At 38.1% G+C, this 17,179-nt stretch overlaps 1 protein-coding gene across 2 annotated transcripts in view; it reads left to right on the forward strand.

Annotated features, from left to right (window-relative positions):
* LOC134746508 (uncharacterized) overlaps positions 1-17,179 on the forward strand; it is a 130,507-nt gene that overhangs the window by 53,811 nt on the left and 59,517 nt on the right. The window contains exon 3 of one of the 2 annotated variants that reach the window (XM_063680922.1): positions 4,775-4,825. The exons of the other annotated variant lie outside the window; for it this stretch is intronic. Coding sequence (XP_063536992.1) covers positions 4,775-4,825 — 51 coding nt within the window. The remainder of the gene's footprint in view (positions 1-4,774; positions 4,826-17,179) is intronic. 2 annotated transcript variants of the gene reach the window in all.

Here is a 17,179-nt window from a genome sequence, read left to right on the forward strand (position 1 = left end):
AGTGTGAAACTTGAATCTTTGTACAAAGGCATATTATTAGTATACAAGAAAAGTAATTTCAGCGTTTTTAAAAATTCATTCCCTTAAAAGGGTTAAAAAGAGGTTGAAAGTTTGTATAGGGTCCAAATTATATTTTAAGCTAAGAGTGTGAAACTTCGTAAAAAGGTATTTCATTAAAAGAGAAGAAAGCTAATTTCAGCGTTTTTTTAAAATTCATCCCTTAAGGTGGTGAAAAAGGGGTAGAAAGTTTGTATGGAAGTCAAACATTTTTTTAAGTGCGCGACTTGAATCTTTACTTAAAGGCATGTTATTAGAATACAAGAAAAGTGATTTCAGCGTTTTTTAAAATTCATCCCCTAAAGTGGTTAAAAAGGGGTTGAAAGTTAGTCGTGGTCCTAATTTTATTTTAAGCTAGGCACTTAAAACTTCATAGAAAGATATATAATGAAAAGAGAAAAAAACTTATTTCAGCAATATTGAAAATTCATCCCCCATGGTGGCAAAAATGGAGTTGAAAGTTTGTATAGAGATCAAATATTTTTTGAGTGCGGGAATTAAATCTTTGTATAAAGGCATATTATTAGAATACAAGAAAAGTAATTTAAGCGTTTTTAAATATTCATCCCCTAAAAGGGTTAAAAAGGGGTTGAAAGTGAATCTATTACAAATGACAATACAAATAACGTGAATCTATTACAAAAGACAAATTTCATGCGTTGTATAATAAAATTATCAGGCATCGTAAACTGCGAGCGAAATCCCTTGAAGTACTACCCCCCTACCCTACCCCCTACCCTAGGGTTGTAACTGGTTGTCATACGTCATTTCAATGGATTTCGCTCGCAGTTTACGATGCCTGATAATTATTAACAAATGATTAACCGTCCCTACTGATATCTTTTGAAGCATAATGTTCTATATTATGCTCATGTAGAATATATAACCACCAACATACAAATCCACGCGTACGAAGTCGCGGCAACAGCTAGTAATTATATATTTACAGTGTATGTAAATTTTACATACATATTATTTATTATTTCTAACACTGATTTTGCAGTGAAAATCAATGTAACAATTTTTTACTCAAGCAAGCAAGAATCAGCAATAGTTATTTGTGCAACAAGAGAGGAAAGTTGGTTTTTCTTGCGAGTTTTGATTTTGAGTCCCGAGTAAGCGAAAGATTCTATAATTGAATCACGAACGAAGCGAGTGATTCTAAGTTAGAATCTTGAGCGTAGCGAGGGACTCAAAAACACGAGATGTAAAATAGCTTTGCTCTCATGTGACACATATAATTTTTCACTTCAGTAGTGAGAACATATTAAAGGTTAAAATTTGTAATAGACCCCGAAGTGTGAAGTGGCAGTTCATGGCCTTCACTAAATTAAAAAGCTACTTTGTTTCACTCCTTGGAGTGAGGAAAGTCGCACTTTCCGCACTCCACGGAGTGACGAAAGTAGGCTTATTCGAGCTGCTGAGGTGAAAACAATTATGTGACACATTAATTTCGGGGAAAAAGAAAAAAATCATGCATTTAAGGGTTAAGGACCAAAGAATAAACGGTCTAGTTTTGCTTAGTAGCGGTGTCATGCATATATTAGATCTCTGTTAAAATTTCAACTCCCAGTGACTGCCTCGGGTTTTAATTTTAAACTGAATTAGCAAATGAGGGTTAAGCCGGGTCGGCGACCGACGATCTGAGAGATTCAGGGAATGTAGGCCGGCTTAGCGCTGTTTGCTCTCCTAGTACTCTTATAAAATTATTTTATTAGAGCTTAACAGATTAAATTTCGCTATGGTTTAATGACATTTAGATTGTATCGTTTCCCTTAATTTTGTTGAATGTAGACCGAGCGATTAATTCAGAATATTCGCGTTTATTTAAACATACGAGTATATTAAATCGTTAGCTTGCTAATGTATTTTGCGATGATATTTTTCTAGGCCCTGTAGTGTGTATATCAAATCGTTTATTGAGCGTCGACGCGCTTGCGTGCGTATATAACGTGCGTGCCAATAGTTAGTTTGACTAAACAGCGACCGCTGCACAAACGTACGCTGCACATTGTATGCAACATGGCACTTTTTTCAGCAGTCTCTGGCGTTCCATTGTAATTAGAGCTCCTATTGTGAAGTTCGTTCTCACGCTGAACGAAATTTCATTCTATGCTAATATCGTCGTAGCAGATAATATATACGCAGAAGTTTAACCACCATTTGAAACATTGCAATATCTAAACTCTTATCCTTATCGCACTACGTGGTCCTTCTTCTATAAAGGCGGTGACAAGCGGGACGTAATGTAACGTAAACCTATCATTTTATTTCAAATCATAGAAAACATTTGACACGTGACATTTGATGAAGTGGAACTGCTGATGATGATCAGAATGAAACTCTTTAATGACGCATAGTTTACGTTTGGCGATTTGTCCTCTTCTTTATGTTTGTTAAGCAACTTAAGTTTTTAAGACATATTTTACGTGAACTATGCGTCATTGAAAAGTTGGGTTCTGATCATCATCAGCAGTTCCACTTCACCAAATGTCACTTTTTAAAATGGAAGTGCTGGATTTGTTTATGAAAATACAAAAATCACTATATGTATGCCTTTCACATTTGAGGAGTTCCCTCGATTCCTCATGGATCCCATCATCAGAACTGCTTTTTGACAAAAACGGGATCAATCTGTATGTATATACTTACAATCAAAAAAAGAATTTTCAAAATTGGTCCAGAAATGACGGAGTTATGGAGTAACAAACATTAAAAAAAAAAACATACAACCGAATTGAGAACCTCCTCCTTTGAAATCTTGAAGTCGGTTAAAAATGCACTGAGATGGCTACCCGGTATCCTACAAGCAACGTGAATAGTTATTTGCGCAACAAGAGAGGAAAGTTGGTTTTTCTTGCGAGTGTAAAATAATGCTCTTGTGTATTGCACACATCTACCCGGTATCCTACAAGCAACGTGAATAGTTATTTGTGCAACAAGAGAGGAAAGTTGGTTTTTCTTGCGAGTGTAAAATAATGCTGTCGTGTATTGCACAAATAAGTCATAATTTTACATCTCAGTAGTGAGAACATATTAAAGGTTAAAATGTATGTATTTCGAATTACACAGAATAATAATACAGAGGAAAAAAATATTAAAAAGCGAGACCGAGTAAGCGAAAGTTTCTATAATTGAATCACGAACGAAGCGAGTGAATGTAAGTTAGAATCTTGAGCGTAGCGAGACTAGCGAGGGACTCAAAAACACGAGATGTAAAATAACTTTGCTCTCGTGTGACACATATAATTTTTCACCTCAGTAGTGAGAACATATTAAAGGTTAAAATGTATTTCGAATTTGTAATAGACCCCGAAGTATGAAGTGGCAGTTCATGGCCTTCACTAAATTAAAAAGCTACTTTGTTTTACTCCCTGGAGTGAGGAAAGTCGCACTTTCATTGTTCGAACTGCTGAGGTGAAAAATAAATAGTCAAATTTCGTAATGTACTTACGATTTTTTATTTTATTTTGATATTTGCCGAAAAAGCCGAACTCCATTTACAGACTCGGGATAAAAACTCCCGTATTCAATTTTTGGTTGACGCTATAAACTAGTAGTTCGCCCTGAACTGAGAACTCGCGGTTTGCCAAAAACTATATAGATAGAGCGATTGAATTTTTTGCACCTACTTAGTCGGCAATGGGTGGAAAGTCGCGTGCGATTTATTGCAAGGTCTGTCGGTCCCTTAACTGATAGATTTAAGCCACCATAGAGATTAAAATAAACTGTATCTGTGGTAAGCCGTAATGTTTCTTGTCAAATATTATGTTTATTTTATTTCGTTTTTATCTTGCTAATTATTTTAAAATGGTAAATATAAAAAAACCGGACAAGTGCGAGTCGTACTTGCCCACCGAGGGTTCCGTTTGTTCTTATAGCGGCAACAGAAATACATCATCTGTGAAAATTTCAGCTGTCTAGCTATCACGGTCCATGAGATATAGCCTGGTGACAGACAGACGGACAGACAGACAGACGGACAGTGGAGTCTTAGTAATTAGCCTTCAAAGGTCTTCTAGCTCAATAACCCCTTGATCGAGCCTGCTCATAATTTAACGACTAAAATATAATGCCTTCAACTACACGTTTACCCTATTTAAATTAGAACAAATTTACTTCAGCTATTGTCCATCAAACTATCCTCTGATAGTTCAGCTTAAAAACATCGAAATGCCGGTACGTGCCCCTAGCCAGCCGCGTGTTCCAAGTCGAATGTAACAACTTCGCTTCGCTTCGCTCGCTCCTTCGAATATTAAAATTACGCTACTTCTGCTAACCACCTACCCTTTCTCAATAAAATTAAAACGTAATCCTATTAAATTTTTCAGAAATCAGAAATATTTATTTGCTTAGATACAGTAATGGGATGTTACATATTTATAAATGTACTGTGTATCTTGCCTGCATGCAAGCGTGCAAATCAAATCAATCTTAAAAATAATAAAAATAAATAACATCAATGAAGCTTAATACAAATTAATAATTAAAATGTCCATTTTGTACAAATAATAATACATTCAAAACTAATTCTAACCTAGAGGCACGAAAATCAATTCTTATCCTAGAACTGAACCGCGGTCGAGGTACTCCTTTACGCTATAGTAGCACTGGTCTAGAAGCCAGTTCGTCAGGCGACGCTTAAAAAAATTGCCCTCGAGCACCTTTATGTCCTCCGGGAGTTTCCATAGTTTATATGCATTTTCTTTTGTTTCAGGTGATTTTTGTACCGACGTCATCATGAAGTGGAACGATGTAACAGATATCAGTGAGTGTTATTTATTAAAACTAAGTAAAGACAGTTTTTCCTAATATGATACCTACCTGATGCAGTCCAGAAATCTAGATAAATTATAAGTTTTATTTCGTTTAGTGTCATAAAGCTCATAAGAGTCATAAGTTATATGTATACAGGTTGTTTTAATACCATGGCAATGTTTTACGAGACGAGAATAGTACTGGAAAGGCGCATGACAAGATAAATAATAGTAATAATTTTAATAGATCAAGGTCTTAATAGAGGAAACGATAACATTAAACTTATAAGCTTTAATTGTAGGTCAATCACTCGTTCGGTTGAATGTGTAAGGCAGTTATGCCGCTCAGCTGACCTAGTAGCCATACAGGAACACTGGCTGTTACCCGAGGACATCCCATTTTTAGGTGGCATTGACGACGATTTCGAGTTCACAGGGAAATCGGCGGTGGATACGGGAGCCGGTATTTTACGCGGTAGGCCGCACGGCGGTGTGGCACTGTTGTGGCGTTGTTTATTTACATCGGTTTCGATTGTGCATTGTAAAAGTGCGCGACTCTGTGCTGTAAAGATAGTGTTATCGGATCGCTCGCTCTTAGTGTTCTCTGTGTACATGCCCGTCGATTCAGCGGAGACTCTTACCGAATTTACGGAATGCCTAGGTGAAATGGCGGCAATAGTGGAAGAGTGTCAGATAGACTCCGTGTTCATATTAGAGGACTTCAACGCTCACCCGGGCAGACGATTCGGTAAGGAGTTATTAGACTTTTGTGCGGAGGTTAGATGGCAGTGTGCGGACATAGACTTTCTAGGAGTGACCTCGGATACATACACTTATGTTAGTGACATTAATGGCTCTAAAAGCTGGTTGGACCACTGTGTAGTATCTGATATCTGACGCGGCACGGAGAATAAAGGATGACTCACGTTAGACCGGGGCGTGACCGGGCCGGAGCTTCCGGCGCGTTGTTTTCTATGGAAAGCATTACGTCATGACCGGGGCTCGGGAGTGCGACGGTGCGGGCACGGTACGGGCCCGGGCCGGTCATGCTATGTGCAAAGGCCTGACATCCCGGAGCCTCCTGACAAGCCATTGCTCTTGGGGTGGTATTCCACTTGTTGAAGATCTGTGTCCAACGTGCATTGCGTCTCACTCTCTCATTAAGCAAAATGTGAAACGCAAATACACGTTGGACCAAGATTGGACAGATGGAATACCACCCTTCGCAATATGCATGCCCGGGTGTGTCGGAATATATTTGCCAAAATAAAAAGGTTGCAAAACGTCATAAATTTGTTTCTTAAATATGATGGTTTAGCTAATTCGTTAATTGGTCGGTTTATGTTCATGACATCCCGGGGCCTCCTGACAAGCCAGAGACTCAATTCTTCTCTTGGGGTGGTATTCCACTGTTCAAGATCAGTGTCCAATGTGCATTGCGTCTCACTCTCTCATTAAGCAAAATGTGAAACGCAAATACACGTTGGACCAAGATTGGACAGATGAAATACCACCCTTCGCAATATACATGCCCGGGTGTGTCGGAATATATTTGCCAAAATAAGAAGGTTGCAAAACGTCATAAATTTGTTTCTTAAATATGATGGTTTAGCTAATTCGTTACTTGGTCGGTTTATGTTACTTGGCGCAAAGAGAAGTTAATCAACAATGACTTTCAATCTCTTTAAAAAAACACATTACCATAATCTATTTTAGTCACACTGGCTCTACATTTTACTTCAGATAGTTGATAGCGCCAGACAGCCAGTTGCCTAAGAATTTTTTTGCCAATTTTAATACTTCCGTTCATTTTTTGACTTAATTGCATTGAAATAAAAAATGTTTTCAAGAAGCGGAGTTTTAAGAAGTAAAGACTGCCGTTTCAAACATATACCTAGTTGGAATATCATATTACAGACAATGAAATAAATTATATAATAAGTATACATGTCGTTACGTAAGATTTATTACAAGCGATTTAGCTAAGTATTAATTTGACTCTTACGTAATAAATATTTAAAATAAGGGAAAATTCCTATTTAAAATACCTTACATTTACAACAAAAAACTAATTCATAAATACCTATAAATATTTTCCAAACAACGCTGTCATCCGTTAAGATTCATGCAGTCTTTATTATTTACTTTTCAATGTTAGGTGTTGCTACATGAAAGCTAAGTCCCAACACGGGCGACTCGGATGTATACGTCAAAATTATATAGGTTAGATAATGTCTTGATTTATTTTGTGAAATATGGAGGTGTTGCTGAAATGTAATTTAGTCGGATTATATTAAATGAGATGCCTATTGATGTTACTGCTTGTAAAAATAATTCAATAATGAACATGTAGGTTAATAGGGAATATTACACAAAACTTTGCGTAGCGAGCGTCATTAGCACAATAAAAAAATCGGTTTCTGCCTCTCTATCACTCTTGCCTATTCAATCGATAGAGAGGCAGATAAAGAAATTTAGATTTTCGCGGTTCGCGGTAGGCCACTTGTAAACAGACCTGAGAAACAAACCGCCTTGATCATAGACATAGTATAATATACAAGTAGTTATAAACGCGCTACCGAGCGACCGGGGGTAAAAGAAAGAATATTCATATAAAATTTGGCAGCATAGGATTTTTTCTCTTTCACTCTTATAAATTCGGTATTTCGCCATCGCCTCCTATATATGATGCTACCCAGTCGGTGATAGGGACAAAGCATTGCACTATTTTCTCTTTCCTCTTATAGGAATCGCAATAGGACTATCTTTCTCTATCATAGAGTGTCAGTGGGCCTTGATGTATAATGTCAGTGAAAACTTGTCAAAAAACTGTTGAAGGCCTAGTATGTATAAGTTACTTTAAGAGTTAGTATTGTGCACCAGTGCTGCACTCTGGCGGCAGAACATTACAGACAGAAAATGCCTGCCTGCAAAGAGTACAAACATCATATTATTTCATTGTATTACTCATAAAGGGATATTTATTGCTAACTGCGTGTATTATACACCATAGCGTGTAAGTAACGTATACATACTATGCCTTAAACAGTTTTTTACAAGGTAATTTGTTAACAGATGGCCTACCGCGAAACGCAATAATCGAAATTTTGTTATCTGCCTCTCTGTCGATCGAATATGCAAGAATGATATACAGGCAGACCGAAATTTCGATTGTCGTGTTACGCCGGTTACGCGGTAGGCCCTGTGATTGTGCTAGTGACGCCCTCTACCTATGCAGAGTTTTGCCTATTTTCTGTCTAAAATTACCCAAAGGCACTAACTACTGAAATAATACAATAGTACTCTTCGTATATTTTATTGTTCTTTTTTAATATTAATGACTAAGACGTGGAACGCGTAATTTCCTTAGGGGAGCCGCCAGACATCCAAAATAAAAATTTCATCTATGTGCCTCTCCTCCGCACAGATATATATAAGATCGATAGAGAGGCAAATAGATGAACAAATGAAGTGGTTCGCGGTTATAGCCCTGACTGTAAAGTATGAAACCAGGCATACTGCGTGTGTAACAATATTAAACTACAATTCTGCCATGGAGTATGCTCTACAGCTGAAACATAAGAAAGCGTACAACGAAACTAGTGATAAATATAGATATTTTTTAAACTAGTCTAGAATTGTAAAGAGTCTGTGCGGAAAGAGAAGAGTCGTGGAATGTATAGGTCCCAATACATTCCACAACTCTTCTCTTTCCGAACAGACTAGACATTATATAGATATTTCCTATATATTCATTAAAGCTAAGGTGGTTCTGCTGTGGAGCATGAGTAGCATGACACGAATCCCCTAGTCTGATCCTCTAGGGATCCTGGTGAATTTGGGGCCTGAACCCTCAAGCCGTAAAGCTGCAGCGTTTACATTACGGCAAACATATATAATTGTTAAAGGTTTTCTTGTTGTTCAAACCGCGAGTTCTCAGTCCGGTCCGGGGCGAACTACTAGTTATATATCAAACAACAAAGAATAAACATTTATTGAATATATCCTGCTTAGACGTGGCTGCTACGGTCTTCAGGATTTGATTTGCCATGTGATCATCGCTTTCCGGTTGCAACTTGATGCCATCGAGGAATGTCCATGGTACATATATGAAAAAAAAAATGTTTATTATACCATTCATTGTACCTATCACAATACCTAATACTACTAGAGGGCACCTGTAACATTATTTTGGCTATCTGGTTGTCTATATCAGGCATTCTCAAAGTGTGCTCCGCGGACCCCTAGGGCTCCGCAAAGCCTCTGTTGGGGCTCCGTGAGAATACTTGTAATAATAAGAAAAAAAACAGTTTTTCTATAGGTATATCTGGTCCATAGTGACGAACGAAAATTTTAATTTGGGGCTCAAATATATCCTGCTTAATCGGTTCAGTAGTTTCGGAGAAAATAGGCTGTGACAGACGGATAGACAGACAGACAGACAGACGCACGAGTGATCCTATAAGGGTTGCGTTTTTTTCCTTTTGAGGGAACGGAACCCAAAAAAATAACTTCTACTTAACATAACGCTGTTTCTTTGTAAATAATAATATTTAATGTATCTACCAATCCTATGATACGACCTCTGTTCATGGGCTCTGCTCGTTTGCCTCCTATATTTAAAAAAACCGGCTAAGTGCGAGTCGGACTCGCGCACCGAGGGTTCCGTACTTTTTAGTATTTGTTGTTATAGCGGCAACAGAAATACATCATCTGTGAAAATTTCAACTGTCTAGCTATCACGGTTAATGAGATACAGCCTGGTGACAGACAGACAGATGGACAGACGTATATGGCTCGCAAAACCGAATTTTGTCTTAAATATCCGGTCGCACTGTGCACAATAAAGCTTTACGTTCTTACATAATACGTGAAAGACAAGTCTAATGCATACTAATAATATGTAGGTATTAAGGTCTCACAAAGGCGAAAGCAGGAAGCTCTGTCCGTCTGGTTCCTATACTAAGCTGATTCAAGCGGCACTACACTACACCATATCACACCTATTAGCCAATACCTTACTTAGTACATCTTATGTTGTTATGTTACTGACGCGCGGACCGCGCGGTAACACGATACATTACATTCAAAGTGTTCTTGCATATTTATTCATACATTTGGTATCTTTCTAAACATAAGATCACTATTTTCTCTCTTGACATGTTTATTTTGCTATTCGAAAAACATGACAGCATCAAATATGTAAATGTCGTAAAAAGTATATAAGTAAAAAGGCTTAAGAAAAGAGCCCGCAAAATATTATTATTATTTGTTAGACCCTTTAGTCTTACTTCAGACCTTTGCTTCAGACCAACTACACTAGAGCAATAGAAAGGTACAAAAATGAAAAGTATTTTGTTTTGTTTTTGTATGTTTTTGTATTTTACTTTTATATACATATTGGAGTTTTGAATGATTCACGGTTAGTTTCACTAGACTACAAAATTACAAAAAAAATATTGTATTATTACAAAAGGTAATCACGGTCTATATCCCGGTCAATATAAGTTTATATACATATGACGCTGCGGCTGTGGAATGAGCTCCCATGTCGAAGTTTTCCCGAGGGGCTACAGTATGGGGTTATTCAAAAAAGGAGTCACAAACCTACATATGTGTACCAAATTTCAACTTAATTGGCCCAGTCGTTTAGGAGAAAATAGGCTGTGACAGACAGACAGACAGATAGACAGTCAGACAGACGCACGAGTGATCCTATAAGGGTTCCGTTTTTTCCTTTTGAGGTATTGAACCCTAAAAACGGCAAAAAAATCACGTTTGTTGTATGGGAGCCCCACTTAAATATATATTTATTTTATTCTGTTTTTAGTATTTGTTGTTATAGCGACAACAGAAATACATCATCTGTAAAAAATTTCAACTGTCTAGCTATCACGTTTCATTTGATATGTAACACGGTATAGGTAGAAAAACTTTATTTTTTGATTTTCTCATTTTCTCATCGTCGAGCGGCGCCACACTATCGGTTCGTGTTAGTCGTGAGGCCAAAAACTGACAGAGAACTGTTAGTGTGTGGCCTTTTGCGGTTAACTGACAGGCTGATATCGTCCGGCGGCCTGGTAGTCAGTGGGCCCCTTAAGAAGTAAGAAGCTCTATTTACTGAATCTCTCTGACGGTGATGAATTGAATAAAAAGATACTTTAAATATATACATAAGAAGAAATTGGACAACCGCCCCGTAGTTTCTATACAAACCTAGTTCCCATTTGCCTCATTGAATATTGATATTATGGAAATAATGTTTGTATAATTAGATGTAGAGCGAAGGAAGATAGCTATTGTTAATAAACATCTAATTTTATAAAACTATATTCGTAATAATCTAGAGAGGAAAATGGGGACTATATTTGTATGGCGAACCGATCATCTCCTTTCTTCTCAATAGCTTTATATATGCTTCGGCACATTATTATACTTATTTGTTATACACAATACACGCATTGTATATCTTACCTTAAACAGAGAGCCAGACGATGTTTGCTGGTTATTGGTTCCTCAAATCTAGTTATTGGTGGTGGTTATCAACGGTGTTTAATCCTGTCGTGAATGGCTTCGAAAGAGTCTTGGGTCATATGAAAATAATCAAAAAATTTGTCGTCGTAGGTCCAAAGCTGCTTAAGGAGCCCGCAGCAGCCTCTTCATCTGCCGTTACGGCAGCAAGGGACAAAATTTTAATTTTATTCGGCCTTTCCATTTTTTCTCCTAGTTATCACTATCAGCAAACAATTATTTGTGACATTTGTCATAAACAGTCCGTTGCTCGGATATACAACTAGTTTCGGGTGGCCCTGACGCCCCGGCCCCGGAACGCTCCGGCGACGGTGGCGCTCCTGATAGCCCCTGTGTCGGATCGCTCCGGCCCGCCCCGGTCCGGTCACGCCCCGGTCTAACGTGAGTCATCCTTAATACGGAGTGTAAAAATACATTATGACGTGTACTGGTCGGACCATCATCCCTTAGAATTAGTTTGTAATTTAAATTTAATCAGAAATAATAATGTAACAATTAATATAGTATGTAATAGGATTATTTGGGGAGAGCGTGACGTAGAATAATTGACATTATATGAGAATTATTGCAATGAGAAATTTAAATGTATTGACTTTCCAATTGAATTTACCGAATGTAGTGACAGAAAATGTAACAATAATGAGCATAGGTTATATATTGACAACTTGTACACAAATATCATTAATATTCTCGGGGGTGCCGCTAGTTATAGTTATATTGACAAGAGATCGAATAAGAAGCGTCATGTGGTAGGTTGGAACAAATATGTGCGTCAAGCTCACGCGGAGGCTCGGCTTGGGTTTCAAAATTGGGTCATGTGTGGAAAACCAAGGGCCGGGGTTGCTTATATGAACATGGTTGAAACTCGGAAAGCTTTCAAGGACAAATTAAAATGGTGTCAGAACAATGCAGAGCAAATTAAAATGGACATTTTAGCTACACACCATTCTAATAAAAAAATTAAAAATTTCTGGAAGCAAACCAATAAATTGAGACCGAGGTCGGGCCTTCCTGTGAGTGTAGAGGGTGTTAGCGAGCCTAATAAGATAGCTGATTTGTTTCAGAAACATTTTGAGGTTGAGTGTCCCATGGGGCCCTGCGGGGACCCATCTCCAATGAGGTGTGTGCCTGCGGGACCTCTAATGAGAATTACGGCCATGGAGGTGGCATCGGTGGTGAAGAACATGACGCGAGGAAAGTCGCCAGGTCACGACTCCCTTAGCATTGAGCACCTGCAGCATGTAGGGGTACACCTACCTAGAGTACTCGCCATGTTCTTCAGCTTCTGTGTCAGCCATACTTATATACCAAGCGATATGATGAGAACTGTGGTAGGACCAATTATCAAAAACTGTACAGGAGACACCTCGGACATTAAAAATTATAGGCCCACTAGCTGTTGCCCGCGACTTCGTACGCGTGGACTTGTTTGTTGGTGTTTATATATTTTACATGAGCATAGAACATTATGCAGCAAAAGATATCAGTAGGGACGGTTAATCATTTGTTAATAATTATACAACTCATGAAATCTGTCTTTCACAAACTACGAAGTTTCAAGCCCCTAACTGAAAAAAAATGTTCTCGATATAATCCCTCTCAACCCTCTTAGAAGATTTTTAAGTCCACTACTTATTTAAAAATAAGGTTAATTCGCTCCCGATGCAAACTATTAATACAAACTTTTCAAAAACGGTGGAATCAGTTTTCGTCATGTTTTCGTCTATCTTAATATAATGCCCTTTTACCAAGTTTCAAGTTCCTTAGCTAAAAAGAACCCTTTTCACCACCTTAGGGGTTTTCACCACCTTAGGGGATGAATTTTTAAAAACGCTGAAATTAATTTTCTTGTTTTTTAATATAATACCTTTTTTCAAAGTTTCAAGTTCCTAGCTTATAAAAAAATTTTAATCCCAAGACAAACTTTCATCCCCTTTTTAACCCCTTTAGGGGTTGAAATTCCAAGAACTTCGAAATTTATTTTCTTTGTAAGCGGCTATTATGCCTTTCTAAGAAGTTTCAAAGCATTTGTAATAGATTCAAACTTTCAACCGCTTTTTAACCCTTTTAGGGGATGAATTTTGAAAAACCGCTTCTTAGTGGATACTAACGTTATAAAAACTACCTATTGTGAAAAATTCAGCTCTCTAGGTCCAACGGTTTGGGCTGGGCGTTGATTTAAGTGAGTCAGGACTTTTAAGTTTATATATATAGATTTCGTTGGCTACCATTGTAGCAAAGGTGTTGGACAGTGTGCTGGAAAAACAGTTGGAAAAGCACACGGTGCTTCATGACGCACAATTTGGATTTCGGTCGGGCTTGTCCACGGAGACGGCAGTCCTTTGTCTTAAGCACACTGTCCGATACTACACAGATAGGAAAACACCAGTTTTTGCGTGTTTTCTTGATCTCTCGAAAGCCTTCGATTTGGTGTCGACGCCCTTAGGACGCTAGTAAGTGTTTGTGAGCGGTATGCGGAGGCCCAGGGTCTCAAGTACAATGTCTCTAAAAGTGAGCTGCTAGTCTTCAGAGGAAGAACCGTCCAATTAGACGACCTAATGTTACCTCCAGTGAGACTGAATGGCACTCCACTTAAAGTCGTAAGAGAATTTAAGTACTTGGGACACTGGGTAACCTCATCGCTAAAAGATGACGTAGATGTGGAAAGGGAGCGTAGGGCGCTGGCAGTAAGAAGTAATATATTTATCAGTACGGTTTTTACTCACTATTATTTTTAGTCGCTTTTGGCGACATGTTTCGGATTCTTTGGGAATCCATCCTCAGGCACGAGTGTCCGCGGCGGTTGTTCGTCGTGCACGACGAACAACCGCCGCCGCGGTAAAAATAATAGTGAGTAAAAACCGTACTGATAAATATTTTGAAATATGTCTCACGATAGTTTAAGTGCGATTAAGAAGTAATATGTTGATTCGTAGGTTCGCAAGATGTACTAGCAACGTTAAAATCACCCTGTTTAAGGCGTACTGTCAGTCATTTTACACTTGCAGCCTATGGATCAACTTTACTCAAAAAACTTACAGCGCCCTACGCGTCCAATATAATAATGCTTTTAGGATGCTGTTGGGGCTGCCGCGCTATTGCAGCGCTAGTGGTATGTTCGCGGAGGCGCGCACCGACGGCTTCCACGCCATCATGCGCAAGCGGGTGGCGTCGCTGGTACGGCGCGTGCGCGGCAGCACTAACAGCATCCTAGCCACAGTCGCAGACAGGATAGATGGCGCTTTCTGGGAATACTGGAGTAGCCTACATGTTTATAATAGTTAAAGTATACATAGATTACATACATAGATATTGTCACTAACATAGTTTAAGAGTTAATAGAATAAGTTACTAATATATTATGGAAATTGAATTTCTGAAATAAATAATTATTTAATCTAATTTAACAATAGGTCAACTTTTACTATGGGTTCAACCACGAAATCAGAAAAAAATAGGCTTTTTTATACGTTTTGTGGCTGGTCTGATGTGGATGTTTTCTATGGGAGAGCCAATTTTATTTTTCGCGACACCGCGAATTGGTACCATAGAAAATGTTGCTCAGCATGACCTATTTATCCAAATCGCAAAATATTGCCGGGTATTATAAAAACAACCTGTATAGTAAATTAATATCAAATATTCTACATCTGTGTCACCATAACGGCTTTTGTGTTAGCTGTTTACAACGCCTTTGGACACACTTCTTTTCAACTCTTTTCCCCTTGTCAACGTAATCCGGTGGAGACGAAATACCTCGTCGAATAAATTTAAATAGCATTCACAGATCGACTGAGACGAACATCAATCAGTATAACACTGACTGCGACTTCCTTTACAATTAATCCCATTTTGGCGTCGGTACAGTATTTATAAATAAAATGACGGGATAATATGTATAGGAAAATCTGTTGGTTTTGGCAGCTCGTTCGCGTACTACATACTACAGTAGTAACTCTAGTAACGGAGCGCGACGTGGGTGCTGGGTGCCTGGTGGGCGGATGTGATTGATAGGTCATTACTAACAACTCTTTGTAACTCCGTATTTTCAAAGTGATTCCTCAATCAAACCGGTTGCTTTGACTGGGTAAAGGTCACTTCCCGGTAGATTGATGCCTAATAAATCGGGATTCTATCGACCACTAGTTTTTACGAAAGCGACTGCCATGTGACCTTCCAACTGGGCCTTATTGGGAGTAGTCCGGTTTCGTCACGATGTTTTCCTTCACCGAAAAGCGACTGGTAAATATCAAATCAAATTTCCATACGAGAGTTTTCTATGGATTCCATCATCACACCAAAGATTATGGCAATAATGGGACCAATCTAAATAAAATCTTTCCAAAATCGGTTTAGGTATCTGTGGATTTTTAATCTTAAGCTTCGACACCCCTTTTTGATTATACCTGTCTGTTTCTAGAATGTAACCAACCACATATTATGCCTTAACCTTCACGACGCCGTGTCAAACACAAAAACTGTCACTCGGAACGTCACCGAAGTGTCAAAACTGAAATTGAACTTTATGCACATGCACGTAGCCACGTAGGTCTATCTTGCTCTGTGGTTTGTGACGGATTAATCGGTCTTTGGCGTTGGACCTGCGGTGCCGATACATATCGGTCATTGGCGTGCAAAAGGTTAAATGAGATCGTTAATAATTGATTTGATACCTAGATCAAAGAGGATATAATAGGATAGAGCGGTACTGTCATAGTAAATTTTGTAGCCACAGTAAATTCACTGCCATCTATCGACACACGATAAAAATATCACAAAATGTATTTATTTGGATAAATCTTTCTTTTATTTGCAATATTTGCATTAATTATTTTTATATTATTTTGACCCATGTTCTTTCACTCATATGCTTTAAAATTGTTAAATAACAAAGGAAACCGTCAACGCCATCTATACGAGAGTAGGCCAAAGGTAGTGGCGCCATCTGATCGAAAATTAAATTTTCTTGATTTTTGAGGCACGTTTTTTCTTTAGACTGTATTCATCTATTACGGAGTTATATCTATCTTTGCCTAGATTCAAAGAAAAGTTTGATTTTCGATGAAAAAGAGTTTTACCGAACTCGACCTCGGTTTTGCATCGGTTAAACTTGATACTCGGTTTTTTCATTACTCGGATGCACTCCCTACCACCAGCGCTTCACCAATACCAATTTATTCCTTTATATATGTTGTAGGTAATAAACTAATTTATATGCACAATATAGAAAGCTGTGGAAACACTGTAGGTTTTCTTGAATGCAGTGACATGACATAAGCAGTGATATGGATTTATGTTAGGGGCAAGTATTCAAGCAGACACAGATTTTGACCTTAGGTCATCATCATCATTCGCTTGCCCTTGTCCCATTCACTTGGGGTCGGCGCAGCATGCCTTTTTCTTCCATACATCTTCAAAGGGTCTAAAGACGCAAGGTCTTTGACCTTAGGTATTCATGTTTAATCATAAACTGTCGACATGACCTATACTCTGTATCTTTAGGTATTTAAGGTATATAAAAGTAAACAAAATCTACCTTCAAATGGCTTCTTAAGCCAGTTGAGGGTAGTTGAAAACATTACATGATCAAATAATGTAGGTTAAAGTCAGGCCGTTCAGTGACAGATCCAAGCGGTTTTGTATTTGGTTGGTTAACCAATAAATGTTATAACTACCCGAAAATGTACAAATTGTTTGTTTACTTTTATTTAAATACCTGAAGATACAAAGTATAGAGTTTTAGTGATATACAGGAGAGTACCAATTAGTGATACATAAACAATTTTATTTACCCGTATTAAATTGGCGTGTCGCTTTAAATTCACTCTTAAATG

Source organism: Cydia strobilella, chromosome 1 (assembly GCF_947568885.1).
Source record: "Cydia strobilella chromosome 1, ilCydStro3.1, whole genome shotgun sequence".
NCBI classification, from domain to species: Eukaryota; Metazoa; Arthropoda; class Insecta; order Lepidoptera; family Tortricidae; genus Cydia; species Cydia strobilella.